Genomic DNA, 26,171 nt, shown 5'->3' with positions numbered 1-26,171 from the left:
GGTTACTATACTCTTTGTGCTAAGCTCAGAAACGTAAAAAATATATTTATCTATTGTGTCACGTTATAGGACAAATAATTTATAGACGAATATAGCTGACAGCGATTTCATTGGTTCAAGAAAATTAAAAATATAACTATAATAATATATTTTGTAATTCCAAAAATCGATAATCATTTTTTTTATGAAATTAACAAAATAATATACGCAAAAAAATATACGCTATATTCTTAAGACCTACTTATAAAAAAGCGTTAACAAGCCTACTATTCAATTTTTTTAAGATGTACGTTAGAACGTCTCATAGTGTATTAAATGTAAAATGTATTATGTTTGCTTGTTATTTAAATAAACCATAGTATCATTTAGTTATTAATAAACAAAGAAATTCAATAATAAATTAAGAACGTGGATCAATTAATGAAAAATGTTATCGATTTTACACAAACGACAAATAATTCATATCACATCCCTACTTTTCTTCGATTCTATACCATAGATTAAATCGGTTTCGCTATTGTTGTTATCTATGCCTCTTGCTTGCATTTCATCATACCACGCTTAGAAATCGGCAGTCTTTTCTAATTTCGCTGTAGAATTTTGGAGGAATATTAATAATTATCGAAAGACAAATAGGTACCCACTAACCAAAAGATGAAGAAAGTAATATTTTTATGTTTGCTATCGCTGACGCTGTGTCTGAGCAAGCCATCTGAACCGGGTAAGTCATAGAATGATTTCCTATCCGTCAATGTATTGCGTTCTAATGGAATTTTCTCTGATTGCGTACCAATATCTCAAACTTGTTTTTTTATTGAATCGCCTAACTGGTTTGCATAATTTTTTTGTTCATTATACTCTTAAATTGATACTGGGATTGGTAAATGGAAATGTAAAAGTATGTTAGTGGTTTTTCCCGTAAACAGTTATTCTTCGAATTGAGGATAAATTTGTAGTAGATATCAAAATAAGCTTTATTACCTCGCGAACGACTTATTGTCACTTTAAATGTACTCGTTAGACTTTGAATATGGGTGTGAAGCGATTGTATGTGATTTAAGTTCCAGATTTTTCCTCTTACCTTCATATTTTATGTAAGCCAGTGTAGTTCGAGTCATTAAAGAATAGAACCGTAAATAGCGACTAAACTCAGGCCATCTCGCTCGCACCGTATTTGCATTCTGATTTCAAAGTTTAAGGTATGGAAAACAAGTCATACAACAATGACCATGAAAAAGGCCTAGACCTTTTTTGTACTTTTTACAGTAAAACAAATTAGGTTATCCTGAATGGAGGATTTTAACATTTAGGAAAACAGTACAAAAACCTATTGTTCAAATGTTGTTTATACAACAATTGTACATAATCATATACTTAAATTCAACTTAACTCGTCTGACTATTTTGTTCCGTCAAAATTAAATTAAAATTTTAAAATATATGTATAAAATTCAATGACATCTCAATAGTGGTGTCAGTACTTTACTCAGCGCTGTGCAAAGCTCCCTTACTCATACATTATTCTAACTTTTAATGATTTGGATTGTACAGTTAACAATAAAAAAAACATACTCTGGTATTTTTTATCAGGTAATAGTAACTCCTACACTCGTACATACATATTTAAACAAGATAGTAGGCCCTAGGATTTTTCCTTACATCATGTATTTCCAAAATATAAAGGTAAAAACACAAAACTGGACCCATTAACAGAAATCAAAATTTATCATTTACATATCTGTCATATGTGGTCAAACCTGAAACCCTATGTGTATCAAACCAAATTGGTAATTGCTCCGCCACATAGGATGTCAACTATTGGATATAGCTGCAATGTAACAGTTCTTTGTACTTGTTGTTATCAATTGTAATATACATTTTTTGTATATACTTAAGTATTTATAATTGCACATTGTGTGCTGTTGTATTATGATTGATAACTGCTCGAGTTGAAATCATTCTTTGAGTCAAGGTTGATTCCATATTGTTTAAAGATAACTTTACAAATGCCAGCAACATGAGAAATTATGAACAACATTCTTTAATTTTTGTATGACATAAGTAGGAAATGAGGAACCACCTTATGGTAAAGGCCTCCCGCCAGTCATTGACATCTAATCAATATTTCATCATCAATTCATCTAATAATATTTGATTTGGTCAGTTACCAATTATCTGAGAACTAAGTTGGAACATCTTAGACACTGTTGTTATTTGGCATATATGGATATTGTGGTTTTTCTCATAGTCAATCCCAGAGTATTCTACCACCATGAAATATAAAATGAGATTGGTGTACTCTCCTGGGATAAACATCAGCTTAATTTGTTAAATCCTTACTTGAATACTAAACTTTTATTTTAATCACAATGCAGTGATAGCCTAGTGGTTAAGAAACTCAGTCTCTCAATGGAGAGGTCTGAGGTTCAAATCCCAGGCACGCACCTCTGATTTTTTTTAAGTTATGTGCGTATTATAAATTAATTTTAAAGGTGGTAGAACCCTTTGTGGTTCGACTCCGGCGGCACCACCGCCATACCTATTTCTACCTAATAACAGCAGTGTTAAGCGCTGCTGTGTTCCGGTTTGAAGGGTGTGGTAAGGGAGACAGACTTTTCCGAGGCGTTCCAGCTTAGTCCTCAGGGGTAGCGGCGCATCTGTGGCCGACCTCAGGTAGGAATATCTAATCCTATCTGGGGTTGATTACAGATGTCCATGGGCGGCAGTAGCCACTTACCATCAGGTGGACTGCATGCTCGTCTGCTACTCTTATATTATAAAAAAAAAAAAAAATAATTATCACTTGCTAAACAATCAAGGAAACCATTGTGAGGAAACCTGAATAACTGAGAGATTGATAAAAAAACTCAAAGCTATGTGAAGTCTACCAATATGCACTTGGCTAGCGTGGTGGACTATAGCCTAATCCTTCTCATTATGAGAGGAGACCCGTGCCCAGCAGAGGCACAGTAATGGGTTGCCGATGATTTTAATCTAACTTAGTAACTGATAATAAAAAAAAAAGAATAAAACAATCATTACAATCCGTTTTTGTTTTTAAAATACTTTAGTAAGTATAATAAAACAATAGTGAAATTTGTTATGGATAGAAGTATATTTAAAAAATGATCTACAATTTACCATTAAACTTTATGGTATTATTAACATTGTTATGTGTAACAAAACAAAGACTGTAACTAATGAAGTTATAATGAGCTGGAACACAAATATTTCAGTTTAAATCTGTAAATCTGTATATCCATGCCCCCAGAGTAAAATATATATTAATTTATCAATTTATTCGATTTTATGTTGTGAGGTGCCAGTAGATATTTTTTCATCATACTTCTTCAGTTCCCTCATATTAGATTGTTTTGTTTAATTATGATTGACTTTAGGCTTATTTGCAAGATATGAAAATATAACCACACATTTCTTTTAATTTTGAACTTTCTACTAAAGTAAAGGAAAAAGTAAAAACAAATGAACCGATTTTGATGGACCTTGCAAGATAGTATTTGAACCAAATAAATATACTTACACTTGTACCTGAAATGTTCTAGTGGTTTGGTATGTTAGTGAAAATCTAATAACCCATAAATGGAAATGCCCGATATCGAATACACGCGAGAACTACTGCTCTAATAAGCGTCGTAATATAAAATGTGTGATCTATTATACTAATTCACTAGCAATACCGTATTATTACACATTTATTTATATTCTCATTAAACAGTACTCTATTACAGCAATGTTTAACATTGAGCAATCAAGACCACATGTCTGTTTATCATGCAACTATAATAAAAACAGATTCTTTGCCTACAATAATATACAATATTTTATGACTGATACTGTTTTACGTTTATAGTACTTGGTGTTGTTAAATTGTGAAAAGTAGAAGTAGACTACCTTGGATGTTTGGCCCTATGTTTTGATTTTAAACAATGCGACCCGACTGGGATGACCTTCGTTGTACGTCCGGGTAAATAAATGGGCTTTCTTTTTTATGAAGTGTAAAGATTGTGAGATAAAATATACTTCAATTTCAACTACGTTGTACAAAACACCAAACACGTAAAAAAATTAACAAATATCAACGTGTGTTGCAAGTATAATTCGACTGTACATACGATTGCGCTCAGTCTTACATATAACTTTTTTTTCATGAGACATTCTTCTTCTGGGACATTCGTTTAAATGCGGATAAATTAACTAGATAGTACTGGTTTTATGTTGCGGTTATGCATTTTATATAAAAAGTTCTCGTGTCACAATGTTAGTTACCGTAGTCTTCCGAAACGGCTTTACCGATTTTTACCAAATTTTATATGCATACTCAGTAGGTCTGAAAATCGGCTACTGTCTATTTTTCATACCCCTAAATGATAAGGGTTGTTCACCCCTATCATTTTTTTATTTATCTGGCAACACAACGTTTGCCGGGTCAACTATAGTTATCATATATTTTTAAGAAAAGTGAAAGCGGATGTGAGACGAAAATGGACAACGGATATATAAATTTTAAACCACCATCTTGATCGAACAAAGCACCTTTATTAAATTACACACTTGCTCTCGGAAGTTCATGGACGTAGTTGATTAAATTATAACGAATTGTCCGACCTTGCAACAATTGCCCCTAGCGGGTTGGCAATTATGTTTATACATAATTTATGCAGTGTCAATAATTTTAGTTCATCATATATCTCATCATTATTTTATTAATATAATAATAAACTTAATGACTTGCACGTTTATATTTGTAATTTACATGTAGAAATTTCCTTTTCTACTGTTTCTTGTAATTTGTAATTGTTACACTTCTTGCTCCCGATAAACGTCCTCTATTTTTAAATTAACTTACTTATTGAATATACCATACTTTATTGTTTATTAGGCATTCGTTGGTACATAATTATCATTATAATAATACATAATTATCATTATAATGAACTCACGAAGTTACAGGCGGACTACTTCAATTTACTTATCTGAAATGGATACCTCAAAAAATTTACAGCCAAATATGTCCTTACTCATTATTTTTATATTATTTACCCATAACACTTGCTATATATATTTATTCAACCAATATGTTCTGATACAAATAATCCTTGATCTTCCAATAAAGTTTCCATAACAAATGCGAACACATTGAATTTGACAACCACTACCACTTCTTCGACTTGTACAAAAGGGGTCACCTCTTATTAGCTAGGAATTTTCAATTAATCCACCAATTGAGGCCATTTTGCGGCATTTGCATTTGTGCCCAACCGCTTTTCGTTAAATGCAGGTATGTATGTAACTAGGATCAATTGTTTGACGCAAATTTAACGGATTAATATAAACGATTGCACAATACAACTAAATCTTATGAAAGCAGATGATATTATCATACAATTAATATTTAGCAACATTGTGTATCAAAGGAGTAGTGACATTTTGAATATTGCGATTTAAATTACATATAAAGATACATATCAATTTACATAGCTGGTTGTGATATGGTGTAACAGGTTAACAGAATACAAAATATCTCTGAGAACGGAAGCAAATCACATCTTACATACGATTTTAATAATATGTTCATTTATAATGGCATTTTTATTTTCAAGATTATAAAATGGTTGATATTTGCATAATCCATAGGATAATCTAATCTGGTTTTGCTCAAATAATTTTTAGTTTTTCGATACTTAATATATTTTTATTGTACTTATTTACATCTATGCAATATATTTTTAAAACATTAATGTAGCACACTAAAATCATGTCCATCTCAGGGTACGTGGTCAATGTCGCCCACTGATATCTGCAACAAACTTTATAAGAGTTCCTGAAGTCAATCACGGATGCTGTCACTTCTGAGGACTTAAATGGTTACTTCATATGTACGTCAGTCAGTATCTACACCTTTCCCCAGAAATAACAAATGTTTCATGCTAGAAATAGATGCGAGGATACTATCTACCTGCCTCTTTTACCTGGATATTAAGTTACATTTTTTCTTTATATTACAGATACTAATTCCCCTCCATTGAACACCAAAGTCCATGATGAAACACCACCTGCAGCTCCTAATAAGATTCAATCCAACTCTACACAGCCTGGCACTCAAGAGAAGGCAGTCACACCACCGATTGCAACTTCGACAACTGGTCCACCTGCACATAAAGACGAAACCAAAACAAACTCAACACTGCCAACACAGGAACAAACAGGAAACAGTACAGGAAAAGATGCATTGCCACCCAAAGAAAATGAGGACAAGAAAACCGAAACCACTGTGACACCTAATAATAATACTACAGATGTAAAACCTCAAACAAATAATGAGACTAAGCCTGAAGACAAGAAAGATGATAAGCCTGAAGATAAGAAAGTCCCTACAACGGTAACTCCGGTGACGCCACCTAGTGCGCCAACTGAATCGGCTAAGACCGAGGCACCTGCTAAAGCTGATGACGACAAACATATTGTTCAGGCGAGAGGGTAAGTGTGCCTGTGATTTACATAATACATATTACAATCAATTAAAATTCATTGAAACCCACTTACATATCGACGACAAATTAGCAATAACTCGTAACTCAAAAAACGCTACTTTACATAAGAAGAAACGCTACTTTAAAAAGACATAGAACAAATTGCCGTACTTTAATATTTTGTTCAATTTGAACCTAAGGACCTGGTGTCTTAAGGACGACCTGCGATACGTTATTCTAAGTCCAAATATGAAAAAATCGCTTTTTAGTAAAAAAAATTGAGATGAAAGTTATTGCTACTACGTCGTCGATATAACAAATTATTTGCTCTATAACAACTTTGTTTTAGCCTCCTTTTATTGTTAAAAACTAAATGGTAAATAATTTTCACAAATAAATTACGAATGCTATTAAATGTTAATAACTTAATTTCATTTTTATTGTATGAGCTATATTTCAAATTGAGTGTAATTTAAAAAAAATGTCATTTATCTGTCATCAAATCGATTATTAAAACTTATGCTAATTCTACTAAATTAAAAAATATTTTCTACAGATTCGACGGACCAAGCTTCATGGGTGGCATCATTCTGACCCTGGGTCTTCTCGCAATCGGCTTTATGGGCTTCAAATATTATAAAAACCAGACTGAAAGGAACTACCACACTCTTTAAATGTTTTTCATATTAAGTGCACCAAGCTATATATATACATATAAGTTTAATGTTCAAATACATTAGGAGATAAGTATTATATTGTATTTGAAGTTTTTAATTTGTGTAGAGATCCAATTTAAGTTTACTTTCATTTAAATTTTGAGTGCACTTTCTCAATTATTTTCTTAAGCAAACTACTGATGTAACAGGGTTCCTGTATGTAGATTTTTTAAAAACATTTCAAGGCAACTTTATTTACTAGGCGGCTTGTCACTTTGTAATCTACTCGAATTTATAGGGTAAAGTAGTTTTTATAAGCCACTTGATATTGTAATTTTGTGAACTCATTTATGTTTATATTTTGGCATTTATCTCACTGATTATTTACTTTTTTTTTAATTTTAAATAAGAATTTAAATCTCTATGTGTATATATGCGAGTATGCAATTGTTTCAAAATCTAAATTTTAGTGAATATATTCAAAGATATTATTACATGTCGGAAAACCGTTGAAAGTTTTGGCAATTTTATAAAGATAATTATTATAGGCTTTTAATAGAAATTTATAAGTCCAGAGCAAATAATTAAAATTCTATGGACAATTTGAGTGCAATTTAGTCTTAGGAGTTGCGATTTCTTGTATTACATCTGTGCCATGTCTTGAATGTGTTTGTCTGCTAAATACCACGTGTTTTTGAAATCACTCCTTTGACGCTCCCGCACTGTACCTTATTTATTATAAGCATATTATTAATTATAAGTGTTATATGTATATCGACACAATGTGATGATGAAAAGAAGGGTCTAAATATTACCTAAATTAGTTTGGCACCACAAGTAGGTATATGTACCCATTAAAGTAATGCTCTCTGACCTACTTTTTCTTTTTCTGATCTTATAAATTTGAATCTCAGTTGTGGAGAATCTTATATTTTATTAACTTTTGGGCTGAAACATATTTTAATTTCAATTTAAAATCTGGGATATGATGATTCCATCCTAAAGTGCTCTTAAATCTCAACTATTTATGTATAGATTCGAAAGTCCGGTCACATTCAATACTTGTGTTAATAAATTTATCTAGGTACCAAATTATTATTTTATTTCTACCCATACCCTAAATATTTATAATTTCTGATATATTAATCTTAGGTCTGCTTTTTGAAATTCAAATTTAACACAAAAATCTATAACTAGAAAATTATACTGTACCGTAATAAGAGATCTACATTGGAAATAGTGGAACCTAAATTGATGCGATCAGTGCAATAACTTGTTCACTGTCTATAAAAATCTAAAGTACTAAACCAAAAACACTTTCGAATTGTTTGTTCAACTGCTTGGTTTCATTCTGTCTGAGTAAATATTGATAAAATACCAAGAATGTATGATTATTTGATACACGCCAACCACCTTTGAGCGTCCGCTAAAACTGGCATGGGTGAACGCTCGGTGTATTTTTATTTAAATAATGTTTTTTATAATAAAAACGACTGCTTAAAGAAAATAAACTTAAAGGGAAGTAATATACAGTTAATTGGACCTACGAATAGGACGTTTTGCTACAGTGGGACATATGGAAATGGGAAGTTTTGCGATCAAACCGCATGCGACGTGTTTTAAACCAGCGACAGACGCCGATTCACAGACTTGTTTGTCCAAATTAGCTAGCGCGTATTGTGGATCGGACGCGGCGGTTACCCGCAGAAGGTTTGAGACGCCTGCTGCGTACATTTAAGATATATATTATCAATCCCTTTCTTCCATTGAAATCCATTTTTCGATTTAATGGATTCGGACATAGAGCCATCATAATGACCACATATACCTTCCCACTGACAGGAAATACTCTTAGCGTGTTATCGGCACCCTTGGCACAATCAATCCTTGATCCAAAAAGTTAATCGCCTGCAAACATGCATGAAAAATATGGAAATAATTATTCACTCACTATTATGAAATATAAATTTATTTACACATTCCAATTATGTTAAGAAACAATAATCAGACAAATATTAGGTTTTACATAATTCACAAAAATATTTAGATTTTTACCGCCAAAAGTAGCGCCAAAACATTTTTAGGTTTAAAAAATAAAAAAATGCATATTTTAAATTAAAAGACTATCAACTTATATCAAAAGACGAGAACAATTGGTATACTGTTTTGCTTACAACAGGGCCTACATTACGATTGAGGTCACCATACTTCAGATTAGTAAGTAAGATTTCTCCATCTTCCTTCTCAAGATATTCATAAGCCTTTATCAAAGATTTGGGGGTTTTATAAACCTTTGTTATCGCCAAGGCTTTTTCAACTGAGAGGCCTTTTAGTTGAAGAAGTAATTTTATAAAAGTTTCAGTGACTGTCAAGGGTTTATTTTTCAGAGACATTTTGTTAAAGAATTCAAATGTCATTAGTATGCCGTTATCAGATTCAGAATTTCGCCCCTTTAGTGTTTTATTCTAAAAAAAGAAATAGTTTTTTTTAGTATACATATAATGATGTAGGAAGTTCTGTATTCAAATCAGATTTTAAGTAAATAAAAAATCAGAGGTATGTAAAAATCATGCCGTTAGATCTTAAGCCTATGTACAATGGAAACATGACAACATAAAAAGCACAGGTTAATTTATGTGAGATTAGATATTACAATAAAATAATCCTTACCCTATACTCTATTGTCAATCGCTTAGTCATCATAGCCAGGAACCTGGCTGAATTGTGTAAAGAATCAGTCATATGTACTTTAAATCCATCCTGAACTCTAGTATTGGCTAATGCCTGCATAAGAGACTGTATTGGCAAGCCCAAGTACTTCTTACTTGCATAACTTTCTACCAAGTAAATAACATTCTCCAGACCACATCGTCTCAATCTAAATTTCTGCTCATGGAATCTTCCATCTTTTATACTTGCACTGAGATCATCCAGTCTTTTCCTCTCAACTATGTACGGAAGAACTAATTCTTGGTTTTCGTGCACCTTGTGCCGTGCTATCCAAGCAAAGTCACCAACTTTCAAGCTTCGGTACTCATGTTTCAAGTCCTTGTATTGCTTGAAGAGGGATACAGTAACATCATTTTTATTGGAACATCTGCAACATAAAGCTTTTTCTATAACATTATAGCAGTTAATGCTACCATGAAGCAGCATAGCAGAGTATTCTTCAGGCCTCACCCAGTTGTAGAAAGAAATGCCCAGCAGTGGAATTTATAATGCCATTAATGAAATATGTATATACAAAAAATATTTATATAGAAAAATGAGTTCAATTTTTTTTCAGCTAATAGTTGATAAGATTTTATCTTATCTTATCAGCTAATAGTTGATAAGATAAGATAAGATCACAGGAATTATTTATAATAATAATTTTACTGTATAAAATCATCTCCCACACTAAACATAAATGAATAATTACTTAAATTAAATTCAAATAGATAATGTAAATACAAAAATGATGCATACCCACTTGTTTCATTTTTATCAATCAACAGTATCACATCATAGCACCCTGCCTCCATTTGAATGGTAGTTACATCTTCATTTGTTGTATCACTTATATTTACTGGTGTTATTGTATCAGTCTGTGTACTGCTATTTACTACATCATGATTATATTTATTAAGAAGATTATGCAAATGACAAGCTTCAGTGATTCCTAGATTGGTTAGAACACACTTTTCTGTGTGAGGATCTATTCTGACCAAATTTTGGAGTGGTTGTAAAGTTTGAGGGCATTTGGACAATATAAGCTTTGAAGTTAAGAGTTTATTTACAGTTGTATGTGTCTCTTCTAGTGCTTGGTTCAAAACCATTTGTATAGGCAACATATCCTTACCATTTATCCGTTTTAGTGCAATGAGGATTGAAGAGTAACTTATTAATCTTGCCATATATTTTTTGTATTTATCCGTGTTCAATTGTAAATCCGTTTCTGAGACATTACTAGAAAATTCAAAATTGTGTCGGTTAGGAGACGTACAGTGTACATTGTGAGTTTTTAAACGCTGTTCAATAAAGTCGCATAATCTTGAGTCGAAACCTTTTAGTATTCGGCATTCAGCTCCACTGTTCAATGGCAACGGGTATTTGGATAAAGAAGTTAGAGCCTCTGTGAGCTGATGTTCGAGCTTACATCTCTTCCGTTTCGCTTCTTCCAGTAGTTCTTCGAGCCACTCTTGGAATATAGGATTCGGTCTTGAACGTTTCAATGTTACTGGCTTTGCATTAACGACACAATTGTCAGCCATTACTGATATACTCCAAATATCTTACGTCTGTAATAAAAAATGTAAATAACAAACAATATTAAACATAAACATAATTTAAATAAACAATGTTGATAAGGCAATAGTTATTATTTTGAAATTTGAAATAAATTTGACAATCACAAATGACATTGACAATAGTAAATGAAATGTATATGGAATATCTGGAAAATAATCGTAAAGCTATTAATCGAAACATCGATTAAAATCAGTAAACAAGTTTTCCCAATAAAAACGCAAATAACAGTAAAAGTTGCTTGTTGAAAGGCTAGTAATTATATCGGCTTGCTTTTTTATGTCATATATTCGCTATTGAAGCGAATTATTAGCCTATATTTTCGTTTATTATCTACTTCAAAACTTTTTTGTGATAGCATGTATACTGTTTTTTAATCTGTCAATCGTTTCATTTGTCAAAGGTTGAACGCTGCTTGCTTGCTTGCCGTATCGTATCGAAATTGCGGTATTCATCTACGTTTACAGTCGCTTTCGCAGCAATTTTGCTGCCATGTAGTGCTTTCGTGGTGAATTAAGTTGAGATATTTATAAGGATGTGTAAAATTTGAGTAAAGTGTGTGCAAATAAAAGAAATCATCCAAAATGTCGCTCGAAATTCCATTGATGAGCACCGACGAGGTAATGTTTCTATAAATAAGGCGCGATTTGCAATTCGTATTTCAAAATGTTAATGGTTTGTTGGTGATTATCCAGGTGATAGAATTGGATCCAGAGCAACTCCCCTCTGGAGATGAAGTGCTGAGTATATTGCAGCAGGAGAGATCACAGCTCAACGTCTGGATAAATGTCGCGGTGAGTTGAAGTTAACCTATTTTGAAACTATATAGCTATTTTAATGTATAGTTTATTTTGTTAACCCAAAAACGCAGCGCATAATTTATAATCGAGTGTATGGATATGGTATACGTATATCCTGTAAAGTAACAAGTTAAGGAGAAATTATATATTTCTGGTAGCAAAAAAAGTGCGTCTTACATTTTCTAGACAGTAAATTAAACAGAAAACATAGATGATAACAAGAGCGTTCATCAAAATATTTCTCTTTACCTATACATTAGTGTAATAAGCGCTCAACTACACATGTATAACTCCCACATACACAAAATATATATGTACACACAGCCAGTCAGCTTCTGTCATGCATGCATCAAGGAATAGTTTAACGAAAAGGATCCAATCCATATGAAGTCTATTGTGGATTGGATCCTTTTCATGTAACTTCATCCTAATTATCATTCATATCATTTCTAAGTGACTGATAGCCTAGTGGTTAAGAAACTCGGCCTTTCGATCAAGGGGTCCGAGGTTCAAATCCCAGGCACGCACTGCTGATTTTTCGAAAATTATGTGCATATTAGAAATTAATTATCACTTGCTAAAACGGTGAAGGAAAACATAGTGAGGAAACCTGCATATCTGAGAGATTTATAAAAAAAAATCTCAAAGGTATGTGAAGTCTACCCATACGCAAATGGCCTAATCCCTCTCATTCTAAGAGGAGACCCGTGCCCAGCAGTGGGACAATAATGGGTTGATGATGATTCATATCATTTCTAATGTTTTGCCAACAAAGCTACCCTTGTGTAATTCAGCAATAACCACTATGTTTATAATAAACTAGAATAGTTTTTTCATTTTCATTTATCATCAGGGAGACGTAATTATGCCATTTACCACTATATTACTATGTTCATTAGAAAACCAGTCCTGCAATTATGTTTGTGTGTAGAAATAATAAAACATTGTTATTAATCTAATTCATTATTGTTTAATGTAATACATTATACAGACATTCTATAGGTTATAGTTTTAGCATTGATCTTTGACCTAAATTCTACAATTTTCTGAATTCAAAAGACGAAAAACTAACAATACTCAAATCAACATTGTTGCAGCTTGCATATTACAAGCAAAAGAAGATCGATGACTTCCTCAAGATCTTGGAAGCTTCCCGAGTGGATGCAAACATTGATTATCGGGATTTCGAGAGAGACCAGATGCGGGCTCTCGACATGTTGGCTGCCTACTATGTACAGGAGGCCAATAAGGAGAAGACGAAAGATAAAAAGAAGGAGTTGTTTACAAAGGCCACCCTTTTATATACCATGGCTGATAAAATCATCATGTATGATCAGGTAATTGCTACATATCTATTGTTATTTTTTAACTGTATTAAGTGTACGGGGCTCTTCAAAACAGGTGCCAAAAGAGCTGCCTTTTTATCAAGAAGCCTGTTTGCCTTATTTAGGTTTAATTATTTATGCTACAAGGCAAGTTTACTTAGAATTATTATTAGTAGAGATGCGCTGAATATTCGTTTGGTATTCGGTATTCGGCGTATTCGGCATCTTTTTTGCTATTTGTATTGGACCGAATTATTCGGTGTTGGCGCCGAATATATTCGGTTCGAGTATTTCTATTTTCTTGTGTACACAACATGGTACAGGACTAAAACACAAAACTTCTTAAGTAAGATTTATGTTATCTTACAAGTCAAACTCAAATCCTATGAAGAATGTGTTGAATAAAGCTAATAAAATAAAGCGATTAAACTTCAAATCAACATTTATTTTGATACCTCAAGTCAAAACATTTATTACTTAATCTATAGTTAGTATAGTGAACATTTATTTTAAACCTTAAATCAGTATTTATTTTTAATAGATAAGACAATAAAGAAATGGTTAACCAAGTTATTCAGCTGAATATTCGGTTTGAACATTATTCGGTATTTGGTTATTCGGTGAAACCACTATTCGGCGCATCTCTAATTATTAGTATGTATAAATTTATAATTACAAAATGTGTATTTGTTTCCACAGAACCATCTTCTCGGTAGAGCATATTTTTGCCTCCTCGAAGGAGACAAAATGGAGCAGGCTGATGCACAGTTCAATTTTGTACTTAACCAGTCCCCTAACAATGTGCCTTCACTACTCGGCAAAGCCTGTATTGCCTTCAACCGTAAAGATTACAGAGGTGCCCTTGCGTTCTACAAAAAAGCTCTAAGAACTAATCCTGATAGTCCAGCAGCATTACGTTTGGGAATGGGGCATTGTTTTATGAAACTGAATAATCAAGATAAAGCCAGGTAATTTCATCATACATGATAAAGAAGATAAAATCACCTCCTCAAAGTGTTTTAAAATAAAGTAATCTTAGTTTCTTAATACAAGATATATGCTTTCTGATATGAGATCAATCTAACAGGTAAAGAAAGCAATTGTCCACACAAAATAAAATTAATGATCACATTAACCCAAGCCTTATAATATTATAACACCACTTTATGGTCTAAGCCAATTAACATGATTTTAAATCTAATTGGCTTATACTTGGTTGGTTTCATACATTTGATGTATGTTAATATAAAGTTACATAAAATAACCTAATTAGAATATTTTTTGACATGAATTTATGAAACTTTTTTTTTACAGAATGGCGTTTGAAAGGGCTCTTCAACTGGATCCACAGTGTGTTGGTGCTCTTGTAGGTCTCTCTATACTGAAGTTGAATTTGCAGGAGAATGAATCTAATATGATAGCTGTCATTATGCTCTCCAAGGCATATGCTATAGATCCGAAAAACCCAATGGTTTTGAACCATCTGGCTAATCATTTCTTCTTTAAAAAGGTAGTTAACATGATTTATCCAAGTTAATTCTTTACAAATGTTTCTTAGTAATGTAATAATTTCAGCAAATCAACATGAGAAATGTTATTGTATTCTTGAGGTGTGAATTCTTGATTGTACCGACTCACTACAAAAACTAAATTCACTTTTTAAATTTCTATATTTTGAGAAATATTCTTTCATTGTTATCTGTTCTATCCTAATACTTTCGTGATATATTTGTATTGTTAATAAGTTAATTCTTTTAATGCTAACACTTAGCTTATAAATACAGGATAATTACCGCTAGTGCTCACAGTTTCCTGATTTTACTGCATCCGAAACCCGAGAAGCACTACTTTAATAGCCTTATTCCTTCACTCATGTACTAGGACTACAGCAAAGTGCAGCACTTAGCATTACATGCGTTCCACAACACTGAGAACGAAGCAATGCGAGCGGAGAGCTGTCACCACTTGGCCAGAGCGTTTCACGCGCAAGGTGATTGTGATCAGGCCTTCCAGTATTACTACCAGGCGACGCAGTTCGCACCACCCAACTTTGTGCTACCTCACTACGGTCTCGGGCAGATGTATATCTACAGAGGGGACACTGAAAATGTGAGTGTGGTTAAAATTATTTTTGGTTACCAGATTGCATTGAAACCTTATGAGAAATTATAGAGTTGATCCAGTATTATCGGCTAAAATCTATCATTTAAACAAGGAAGATTAAATTTGTCAGTCAGATTTGAAAGTATAGATCAATAAAATAACATTAAATATAGGTACATATTTAAGGTACATAGTTAACTTGTTACCATAAGGTTTTTGACACATTGACATGTCTTTTTATGTTTCATTTGTTTTCTATTAGTGAATGAGAAACATACAAAAGCGGACATTTAGAAAACATTGTTTAAAACTACAGTATCTTACTCACGAATTATATTATACACTAGTCTTTATATAATAGAAAAATTAATTCCCAATATCTATTTTGTGCTTTATATTACATCTGTTTTGAAAGGATTATCTTTATGTTATATATAGACAAGTATTTTTATTAATCCAGGCAGCACAATGTTTCGAGAAAGTACTTAAAGCTCAACCGGGCAACTATGAAACAATGAAGATCCTAGGTTCCCTCTATGCTAACTCACCATCGCAATCAAAACGCGATATAGCTAGGCAACATCTGAAGAAGGTCACAGAACAGTTTCCAGATGATGTGGAGGCTTGGATTGAACTGGCTCAGATCTTGGAGCAGAATGATTTGCAGGTAATGATGTTTTATTAAAGTTTAAATACTGTGTTGTAATATAACAAATAAGTAGAATTGTGTTCACCTTATTCTATAGATTAGATGTAACTTACTTACCAGGCATGTGTTACCATACTCCCATAAAACTAAGTCCCAATTAGGCATTTATTACAAAAGTTCCATCAAAAAGACTCGTGTTATATTAAGGACTTACATTAAAAAGGCCAATTTTTCTTATAGTCATTGATATAGTTTCTTCTATATTAACTTTTATGAGCTTCATTTCAGTATTTTTGTAATATAACATAACATTTAATTTTTTGTAATTACTTTGTAAAACGTAATTTATTTATTTTCCCAGGGATCATTAAACGCCTATAGTACCTCGATGAAAATCCTTAAAGAAAAAGTAAATGCAGATATTCCTGCTGAAATTCTAAATAATGTAGCTGCCTTACATTACCGGTTGGGGAATTTGAATGAAGCTAAAAACTACTTAGAAGAAGCTTTGGAAAGGTAAACATAAAAAATAAAATAAATAGAAACAAATTATTTATTTATTTATTTACTCTACTCAATATATTTTTAGTTTCCTTTTATTTACGAATGTTAGAAACGACCTAACTTAACATGGTCGTAAAAAATGTGTTTAAATAATATGTAAAAAAAATCAGTGTCTACCTGTGATTGTGGAGTAAACAATTTATGTGAATATTCAAATCAAATCACATTCAAATAAAACTTCTCCCATACTACATTATTAAATTAGTAAATATCTAAATGTAAACTCTAAATACATAGATGTTTTTGACAATTATCTAACTACATCATTCTATTCTCAGAGAAAAGGCCGACGCGGAAACACTAGACGCTCAGTATTATAACTCAATAGCTGTCACCACCAGTTACAATTTGGCGCGCTTGAACGAAGCGCTCTGTGTGTATAATAAAGCTGAGAAACTGTACAAGGACATCTTAAAAGAGCATCCCAATTACATTGACTGTTATTTACGGTAAGTAAATTTTATGCATTACTAGCTGACCCGGCAAACTTTGTACCGCCTCAGAATCTATTTATGAAATATATATCATATTTACTAACCTTTTAAACCTTCCTTGGTCTTCCACAAATTATTTTAAACTAAAATTAGCCAAATCCGTCCAGCCGTTCTCGAGTTTTAGCGAGACTAACGAACAATTGAAGTTGTGCAGATGTTTTTTTACATATCCACATTATTTCGAAAATATTACCGAGTACTCTCATATGTTTGTTAAAGTGTAAGGTAATATAAACTGAATCATCACAAAAAATCTATATTTCTACCACAGGCTCGGTTGCATGGCTCGAGACAAAGGCCAGATCTACGAAGCATCAGATTGGTTCAAGGAAGCCCTAAAAGTGAACACTGAGCACCCAGACACGTGGTCGCTCCTCGGCAACCTCCACTTAGCACAACAGGAGTGGGGGCCTGGACAGAAGAAGTTCGAGAGGATATTGCAGAATCCATCAACATCTAATGATGCTTACTCGTTGATTGCTCTCGGTTAGTGATGGTTTTTTATGTGGTCTATCTGTGTGCCAGGTTTGTTTTATCTGTGAAAGTGATATCTTGCTGTTGCATTAGTAAGAAGGAAATCCACTGTGGTGGACTGAGAATTAGAGTAATTTTATGGAAATTAATCAAACAAATGTCATATGTAACAATACTATTATAAAATGTTGAATCTCTTGGATAAGCACGCTTTTTAAGTTTGCAATCTTCTAATGTATTGTCTTTTGTTCATAGAATTATGTATCTATTAGTCTATTACTGTACGGCGTCTCTGACAAGCACTGTAACAACTTCCATAATTTAATATTACAAATATTCTTTATAATATAATGTTCTTTGGAAATAACGCATTTCTTTGAGTCGGCAATTTGTCTATGCTCCACATTATACCGGCATATTTCTCACTCAGGTAACGTATGGCTCCAAACTCTACATCAACCGTGTCGCGAGAAAGACAGAGAGAAAAGACATCAAGAGCGAGCGCTCGCTATGTACAAGCAAGTGCTTAAGAACGACCCTAAGAACATATGGGCTGCTAACGGCATCGGATGCGTTTTGGCGCATAAGGTATGTTTCAGATGACATAGACTTGTTATTCAGAAATAGGTAGAAATATTTATAGTAACGCCAATATGACTTATGACTTAAAACTTTTATCTCTTAACTAAACGTTTAATTATTAATTAAATGTTCTGCCTAAATAATTACAAACTTTAAATTTTCATGACTTGTCACACGAGTGAGTGCAACCCTTTAAGCACTCACTCGAGAATAAAACATATTATGTGATTTAATCATAAATTAATCATTGACTGCAGAATCATTTGTTAACTCATTAATTCTCCCAGTCTTTTATTTATTAATTAATTTATTCATTAATTTATTTTTGTACCAGGGTTGCATCAACGAAGCTCGCGACATATTCGCGCAGGTGCGTGAGGCAACAGCGGATTTCCCTGACGTGTGGATGAATATCGCGCACATATATGTTGAGCAGAAGCAATACATTAATGCCATACAGATGGTGAGTGTGTCTATTTTGTATATTTAATGAATTGTTGTTTTATGTCTATTTTAATTTTTTTATTTATTTTCATTGGGAATTGAGCCCTTAATTTTTTTATTGAGAAATTGTTATCAAACGTATTTTTGTGTTTTATTTTTGTTTACAATTATTATGTTTAAGGTTACTATCACATTACTAGTCCTGCAGTGGTTTGGCTTATTAGTATGTATAGATGCTTAATATTCATGATTTAAGAGTGTACATCTTTAAAGGCGTTGTGTACATGCATGATACGTTTATGTGCGTAAATATTTTACATGATGCATACTAAATGAAATTTGTTAATATAAAAGATTGGCTAAAAGGAACTGATACGGATACAGATTTTTTTCATCTTGCGAATATCTGCGGATGTGCATATCACTAAATCGCGCTCCACAATCTCGCGAGAATCTTGCGAGAACGCGAGAAAATCATGCGAAACGAGAATGTGGAGCCGATACGAATCAGGTTTTTCTTGCGTTCTCGCGAGAATGTGGAGCAGGCTTAACCGTGTCCGTGTGTGGCAGTACGAGAACTGCGTGCGCAAGTTCCGCATGCAGCACGACGTGGAGTGGCTGACGTGGCTGGCGCGCGCGCACACGCTGGCGGGCCGCGCGCACGCCGCGCGCGCCGCGCTGCTGCGCGCCCGCCGCGTCGCGCCGCACGACCCCGCGCTGCTCTACAACACCGCGCTCGCGCTGCGCCGCCTCGCCGCGCACGTGCTCAAGGACGAGCGCTCCGAGCTCAAGGCCGTGCTGCGCGCCGTGCACGAGCTGCACGTGTCGCACAGGTTGGTAACTGCACGTGTCGCACGCGTCAATACTCAGCATGATAGTGCGTAACACGTGTAATTGTGATAGAGTGTAACAAGACGCGCGCATTTCAAAAGCTTGCCACTGACGTGCTGAGGGAGTACAATAGGAACTCGAGGTTGTGGTGCACATTTTTTTTTATAGTATAGGAGTAGCAGACGAGCATGCAGTTCACCTGATGGTAAGTGGCAACTGCCGCCCATGGTCATCTGTAATCAACCCCAGATAAAATTAGATTCTTTAGGACGCCCCCAAATATACCGCTATCTCAGAGGACTAAACTGGAATGCCTTAGATAATTATGTCTCCTTTATAACACCCTCCAAATCAAAACACAACAGCGTTTAACACTGCTGTTATTAGAAGAAAATAGGTGTGCACATGTCATACAGGTCAATGTATATGAATCAAATTATACTTATGTGTATAATAATGTTACATAGTCACTAGTCACAGAAGTATATGTTCAAAAAGTAACAACATATCAGCAAGCCTATTTTAAATAAATAAGTGTTTAAATCAGTAACAAGCAGTGCTTAACACGTCAGGTATGAATGAAAGATTGATGCAAAACATTTCAACTTTTGTTAATATTTTATTTTTTAACATGACATAATGACAAATGTAACTAATCTCACGCCCGTTCCCTCCAGATACTTCCAACGTCTATCGCAAGCGGAGAGCGGCGAGGGCCCGGAGCGCGCGCGCTTCGAGCCGGCAGCGGCGGCGGCGGAGGCGCGCACGTGCGCGGACCTGCTCTCGCAGGCGCAGTGGCACGTGTCGCGAGCGAGACGGCAACACGACGAGGAGGTCACGCTGCGCGACCGGCAGCGCGAGCAGCGGGAGGCGTTCCGCAGGCAACAGGTGAGAAAGAGATAAGATAGTGGAGTGTGACGTCACACAGTAGTCGCAAGCAACAGGTGAGGGGGAAAGAGATAAAAATGTCGAGCGCTGATGTCACTCACAGTAGACGCAGGCAACAGGGGAGGGGGAAAGAAATAAAAATGTCGAATGCTGGCGTCACTCACGATAGACGCAAGCAACAGGTGAACATTATGGGTTGTGTGGAGCGCTGACGTCGCTCACAGTAGTCTTGTTCTCTATGTCTTTATCATTGCTTGTTTTTTTATAATATAGGAGTAGCAAACGAGCATGCAGTCCACTTGATGGTAAGTGGCCACTGCCCTTCGTAGATCTCTGTAATCAACCTCAAATAGGATTAGATATTCCTACCTGAGGTCGGCCACAGATGTGCCTCTACCCCTGAGGACTATGCTGGAACGTTCCGAAAATGTATGTCTCCCTTACCACACCCTTCAAACCAGAACACAGCAGTGCTGAATACTAATGTTATTGGGCAGAAATAGGTGAAACCACAAAAAGTTCTACCACCTTCAAAGCTTGCTTTTTCGAATATGTTAAGTGGAGTCAATCGGAGCTGATTGCGGACCTTTCTTATTAAAAATCGAAAAATACACATACGTGACAAATACAATTAATAAATGCTAAGAAATTTCACGCACTTTGCACACGTCAATTGCGCAATTTTAAAGTTGAAATTAAAGTCAATAAAAGACAAATATCATTTAAAGCCTAAACGTAAGAATTCGCTCACAACATTCATTCACAAAAACAAAAATTTGTCCAAAATCAGTTTCAATTCACTTTTTTATACAATTCATGATGTCTAAAGTTATTTAATTCTAAATTTTACAGGAAGAAGAACGCAAGCGTCGCGAGGAGGAACAGGCCAAGAGTACTGTGGAAATGCTTCAAAAGCGACAGGAGTACAAGGAGAAGACGAAAAACGCCCTACTATTCGCAGATATGCCGCCAGAGGGCAAGCCTAAGGGCGGCGGCCGCGGGCGTCGTAGGGACGAATACGTGTCTGACTCCGCCAGTGGCAGTGAAGGACCTAGGGAGGAAGGGTGAGTTAATTACCTCATCATCAACCCATTAACGTCCTACTGCTAGGCACGGGTCTCCTCTCATAATGAGAAGGATTAGGCCATAGTCTACCGCGCTGGCCTAGTGCGTATGGGGAGACTTCACATACGTCTGAGTTTTTTTTTTATAAATCTCTCAGGTATGCAGGTTTCCTCACGATGTTTTTCTTCACCGCTTTAGCAAGTGATAATTAATTTGTAATACGCACATTACTTTGAATGCCCACTTGCGGCGGTAATGTAGAGGAATATTATTTTATGACTAGTACATATACCTAGCTTATTCATTCCATAGGAAACGAATTTTATTTGATTTGACTTAATGTTATTTTTTGTAGGGCGAAGGGCGAGAAGCAGCGTAAACGCAAACGCGAGGCGGGTGAGGGCCGCAAGGGTAAGGGCAAGAAGCGCCGCGAGCGGAACAGTGGCAGCGATAGTGATGCGCCCAGGAAGAAGGGCCGCAAGAAGGTAATTTTATGTATAAAATTCTCGTGTCACAATATTAGTTACCGTACTCCTCCGAAACGGCTTTACCGATTTTCACCTAATTTTATATGCATATTCAGTAGGTCTTCTATATATTTTTCATACCCCTAAGTGATAAGGCTTGTTCACCTTAACATTTTTTTATTCATATGGCAACACAACGTTTGCCAGATCAGCTAGTGATAAATAATTATTTATCTTTAGCAGAAATATTATTTTTGTAATGTCGCTATCAATAGCTATTGCTGATGATTCAACGTCTACAAAATTATCGTCTTCATAATAGCGTTTCCATAACGTCATCAATGTCACTATCATTTTCATCAATATTATAATTATCATCGTTGATACATGCTTCGTTATTGCTTATAGATATTTAAATGGTTGATTAAATTTTTTGTCATTGGCGTAGTTTTTAGTATATCAATACTTGTACACATTGGGACACCTAATATAAGGTTATGAGTGTAGTGTAGTAAGTGGACATTGCTAACTTTATTGTCCCATTACTAGACACTACTCCGCTCTGAAACTTTGTATGTTTCACCATTTAAGATATGATTCCATTTATTTACCCAAACAATTCTCAATCACAGGGCGAGAAGGGTATCGGCCGCCGCGAGAAAGCGCTCAAAGACAAAGCTGAGGACAGGCTGGGCGCGAAGCAACGCATGAAGATAGTGTCTAAGGAGACCATATCGACGTCAGAGTCGGACTCGGACGCGTCGCGAAAGTCGCGTAGTCGCAGTCGTAGTCGTAGTCGCAGCGGCAGTCGCAGCCCGCCCGCGAATAAAGGACGCAAGAGGATCATGTCCGCGTCTGATAGTGATAGGTAAATATAGTGTAATATAATATTGTTAGTTTGGTTAGTTAGAAAGGTTAGTTTGTTAGACTTTTAACCTTTCCAGTGACGATATAATGTGATGTTCAAATTTGTCTTCGTCAATGTCATTAAGTTGATTGTATAAACGAATTATTCAGTATGATTTTTATAATTCTTATTCAAATATCTACTACGCATTAATTGCGCTTTATTGTAATTTAATAGTAAAATATTGGAAAATTATAATTAATTAATTAATATCGTAAATTAAAATTTTGAAAAACAAATTGAATATGTGATATGTAACTGAGTGAATTTATTGCAGGTCTAGATCGAAGAGTCGCTCGAAATCCCGAAGCCGATCCCGATCTGGGTCAGCAAAGAGCCGTTCTCGTTCCAAGAGCAGATCTCGCTCTAAAAGCAAGTCCAGGTCCAAAAGCCGCTCTAGGTCCAAGAGTGGCTCTCGTTCCAAGAGCCGTTCTAGATCGAAGAGCCGGTCGAAATCGAAGAGCCGATCGAGATCTAAGAGCAGGTCCAGGTCTAAGAGCAGGTCGAGATCTAAAAGCAGATCTAGGTCTAAGAGTAGGTCGAGGTCTAAGAGCAGGTCGAGGTCTAAGAGCAGATCCAGGTCTAAAAGCAGATCAAGATCCAAAAGCAGATCCAAGAGCCCGTCCAGATCGAGATCCAGGTAATAAAATAACAAATCAATTATTTGATACAATTTTTATTACATTTTGCAGAAATTTATAGCAATATTAGTTTTTTTTTTTCATTTTTTGCTAATACAGACAATTTAATTTAATGATGGCTTATGTTACTATCGATTGCAATTAAAGATTTCAATGTTATATACAATAACTATATTTTTATATTTCTTTACTTTGCAGATCCAAGAGTCGATCTCGCTCCAAATCCAAGAGCGTGTCAAGGTCCCGTTCAAGATCCAAGAGTGGATCTCGGAGTCGTTCCAGATCTAGGTCCCATTCTGGCTCTAGATCTCGTTCGGGATCTAGGAACTCTAGGCCCGAGACACCGGTCTCTAGGAAGTCTGTTTCAGCCAGTGAAGACGAAGCTTAGTTATATATGTACATATGTAGTAGTTATTATTAGAAGTGTAGGGTATGAATGTTACCTTCAAGGTAAGCACAACTATGATTTGGAATTCAGAGAACCCTTAAGGGGACCAATTGACATTAGAGAGATTTGCTTTAATCCAATGTGTCTAATATGGTGGAATGATATGAGGTATTATAACTTGTCCTCAAATATAAATTGTGATGGTGGTTGAAGTTTTTGTGAGTACTGACCATTATTAATTTGGTGTTTCGGCCGAGAGCAGGACCGAATATTATCTATTCGGCTAGGGCTTTAAGCTTATCTGAAAAATCTGAAATGATTTATGTAAGATTTATTTCGATGGGAGCCAAAACTTCATTGAGCAATGTAAGAACTAGATCTGGTTTGAAGGATGTGGAAGGCAGATTAATCTGCCTTAAAATTAAGGAGTAGTGTGGTAGACTTCAGACAGGACATGATCAGTTTAGAGTTATTTACAGATGCCTAAAATATTTGCCATGTAGAATTGATAAAAACTATACAAACATTCGCGAACGTTACAAAAAGCCTTCCATGGTTAGGTTTGGTAAATAGGTATGTTTCTGATTACCAGTTGCAAGAAAAACAAAACATAGTTGAAATATTCTGCATGTTCATTCATCAAAAAAACTCCATAAGATGGGTTAATTTATAATGGTCATTGGTCATTAATGAAACATAGAAATATTTCTGATTTATTTTATGTTCAGTTATTATGTTGAAGCTTGACTGTATTTTATTTTTACTGATTGTCTTTTTACACTATTAATACTTATTACTATTCTACTGTGTTTCCTATATGTATGTATGTACTATGAAAATTATCTTAATAATTCATCACTGCCTTATATTTAAGACGCATATTCAGCGGGTAAAGGAGCGGTTAATATTTTCGTGCCAACGGGAAATATGTAGACGTTATTCCTTGTGAAGTTATGAGATCAATATTATATAAAACCATTTCGTTTATAATGATAGATGCATTTTTATCATCTAGAACTTTTTCGTATAATGGTTCTATCCGCAATTCACAAACGTTTGAATTATTATAAAAAATATAAAAAATAACTACAGTTGAATTTTGGCAACTGGGCGAAATTCAACGTAAATGACATGGGCATTCAGTCCTTTTTGCTCTTATTTGTTACCCGATAGTCTTATTTTTTTATTGGCGATATTTAGTTTCTTCAATCTTCAAATTTTCGATAATGATTACCTACTATTACTTACGACAACATTAATTCAATTATCTCTGGTCTTGTAACTTCTAGGCACACGTGTCGCGGTGTATTTAACGCCTAATGAATATGCGATTTAACACTTATGACGACAAATATATAGATACAGTTGTAGTAGAATAGATTTGTAAAAGTAACGTTTAATGTTTTCCCAGGTTCAAAAATTAAAACACAATAATAAAATTTTGATACAAGAAAAAACTGCTATGTACAAGTTCATAATTCATAGGCAATAACTAATTGTATGGTAAAGTGTTCTGACTCTACAAAAACGCTGTGTTCCGACTTTCTACATATGACTATAGAAAGAAATATTTCAATATCTCACAAGTAAGACGCCTTATATTCTGTATTATATGAATTAAAATTCTGTTATTGAATTGAGTATGTGAATACAAAATAAAGAGTGTATGGAAATTTCGTTTTATTAATTTGAAGTGATAATCATAAATTTAATAATCCTTATAAATCTGTGAAATCATTTTAGATGAACCAGAAGTGCAACTTCCCACACAATTCTAAACTTCAATATGCTTAGTAGATATTAATTTAATTCATGACATCAATAAGTAATTAATACTTATATTATTTATCAATCAGCGGTGTAAGGTATATTAATAAATGAAACACTAATTGAAAATGTTGTATATTTATTAAATATGTAGGCTAATTCATAATACATTTCTATCAAGATCTGAAAGACAAGTAAATTTACGAAGTTTATTTCAAACGTATCATAAATAACATGATTATGTATTTGAGTTAAAACAAATGATCCCATAATTTTTCCTCAAACTATATATTAAATTATACAATGCAAAATGAGATACATTTTTCACGCGAAGCTTTTTCTCGGAAGC

At 34.4% G+C, this 26,171-nt stretch overlaps 3 protein-coding genes across 3 annotated transcripts; 2 read left to right on the top strand and 1 right to left on the bottom strand.

Annotated features, from left to right (window-relative positions):
- Positions 1–514: 514 nt before the first annotated feature.
- On the top strand, positions 515–8,238 carry LOC140745010 (uncharacterized). The gene is made up of 3 exons (XM_073076751.1): positions 515–721; positions 6,026–6,497; positions 7,047–8,238. Exons 1-3 carry the CDS (start codon positions 655–657, stop codon positions 7,162–7,164), a joined length of 657 nt encoding a protein of 218 aa, XP_072932852.1. The 5' UTR covers positions 515–654; the 3' UTR covers positions 7,165–8,238.
- mus81 (mus81 structure-specific endonuclease subunit) lies at positions 8,124–11,541 on the bottom strand. Its single transcript, XM_073076750.1, has 3 exons — positions 10,615–11,541; positions 9,817–10,243; positions 8,124–9,611 (listed from the first exon to the last, which is right to left on the bottom strand). Exons 1-3 carry the CDS (start codon positions 11,397–11,399, stop codon positions 9,273–9,275), a joined length of 1,551 nt encoding a protein of 516 aa, XP_072932851.1. The 5' UTR covers positions 11,400–11,541; the 3' UTR covers positions 8,124–9,272.
- A 285-nt stretch (positions 11,542–11,826) lies between these two features.
- On the top strand, positions 11,827–25,728 carry Ctr9 (RNA polymerase-associated protein Ctr9). The gene is made up of 19 exons (XM_073076747.1): positions 11,827–12,053; positions 12,129–12,227; positions 13,331–13,570; positions 14,258–14,526; positions 14,873–15,068; positions 15,440–15,667; positions 16,122–16,328; positions 16,672–16,826; positions 17,153–17,323; positions 17,640–17,854; positions 18,273–18,430; positions 18,759–18,887; positions 19,439–19,701; positions 20,377–20,587; positions 21,440–21,651; positions 22,008–22,137; positions 22,752–22,987; positions 23,304–23,666; positions 23,866–25,728. Exons 1-19 carry the CDS (start codon positions 12,018–12,020, stop codon positions 24,053–24,055), a joined length of 3,708 nt encoding a protein of 1,235 aa, XP_072932848.1. The 5' UTR covers positions 11,827–12,017; the 3' UTR covers positions 24,056–25,728.
- Positions 25,729–26,171: the final 443 nt, after the last annotated feature.

Source organism: Epargyreus clarus, unplaced genomic scaffold (assembly GCF_041222505.1).
Source record: "Epargyreus clarus isolate Ecla_fem2 unplaced genomic scaffold, WU_Ecla_fem_2.2 ptg000009l, whole genome shotgun sequence".
Classification (NCBI taxonomy): domain Eukaryota; kingdom Metazoa; phylum Arthropoda; class Insecta; order Lepidoptera; family Hesperiidae; genus Epargyreus; species Epargyreus clarus.
Note: the sequence above shows the minus strand (reverse complement) of the source record. Positions and strands in the feature narration are given on the sequence as shown.

Coding starts and splice junctions, on each gene's coding strand:
- mus81 (XM_073076750.1), bottom strand. CDS start 11,399: ATGGCTGACAATTGTGTCGTTAATGCAAAGCCAGTAACATTGAAACGT. Junction 10,244..10,614: donor GATAAAAATGAAACAAGTGG/GTATGCATCATT, acceptor TTTATGTTGCAG/ATGTTCCAATAAAAATGATG. Junction 9,612..9,816: donor GATTGACAATAGAGTATAGG/GTAAGGATTATT, acceptor TTCTTTTTTTAG/AATAAAACACTAAAGGGGCG.
- Ctr9 (XM_073076747.1), top strand. CDS start 12,018: ATGTCGCTCGAAATTCCATTGATGAGCACCGACGAG. Junction 17,324..17,639: donor TACATTGACTGTTATTTACG/GTAAGTAAATTT, acceptor TTTCTACCACAG/GCTCGGTTGCATGGCTCGAG. Junction 20,588..21,439: donor AGGCGTTCCGCAGGCAACAG/GTGAGAAAGAGA, acceptor TAAATTTTACAG/GAAGAAGAACGCAAGCGTCG.
- LOC140745010 (XM_073076751.1), top strand. CDS start 655: ATGAAGAAAGTAATATTTTTATGTTTGCTATCGCTGACGCTGTGTCTG. Junction 722..6,025: donor GAGCAAGCCATCTGAACCGG/GTAAGTCATAGA, acceptor TTTATATTACAG/ATACTAATTCCCCTCCATTG. Junction 6,498..7,046: donor CATATTGTTCAGGCGAGAGG/GTAAGTGTGCCT, acceptor TATTTTCTACAG/ATTCGACGGACCAAGCTTCA.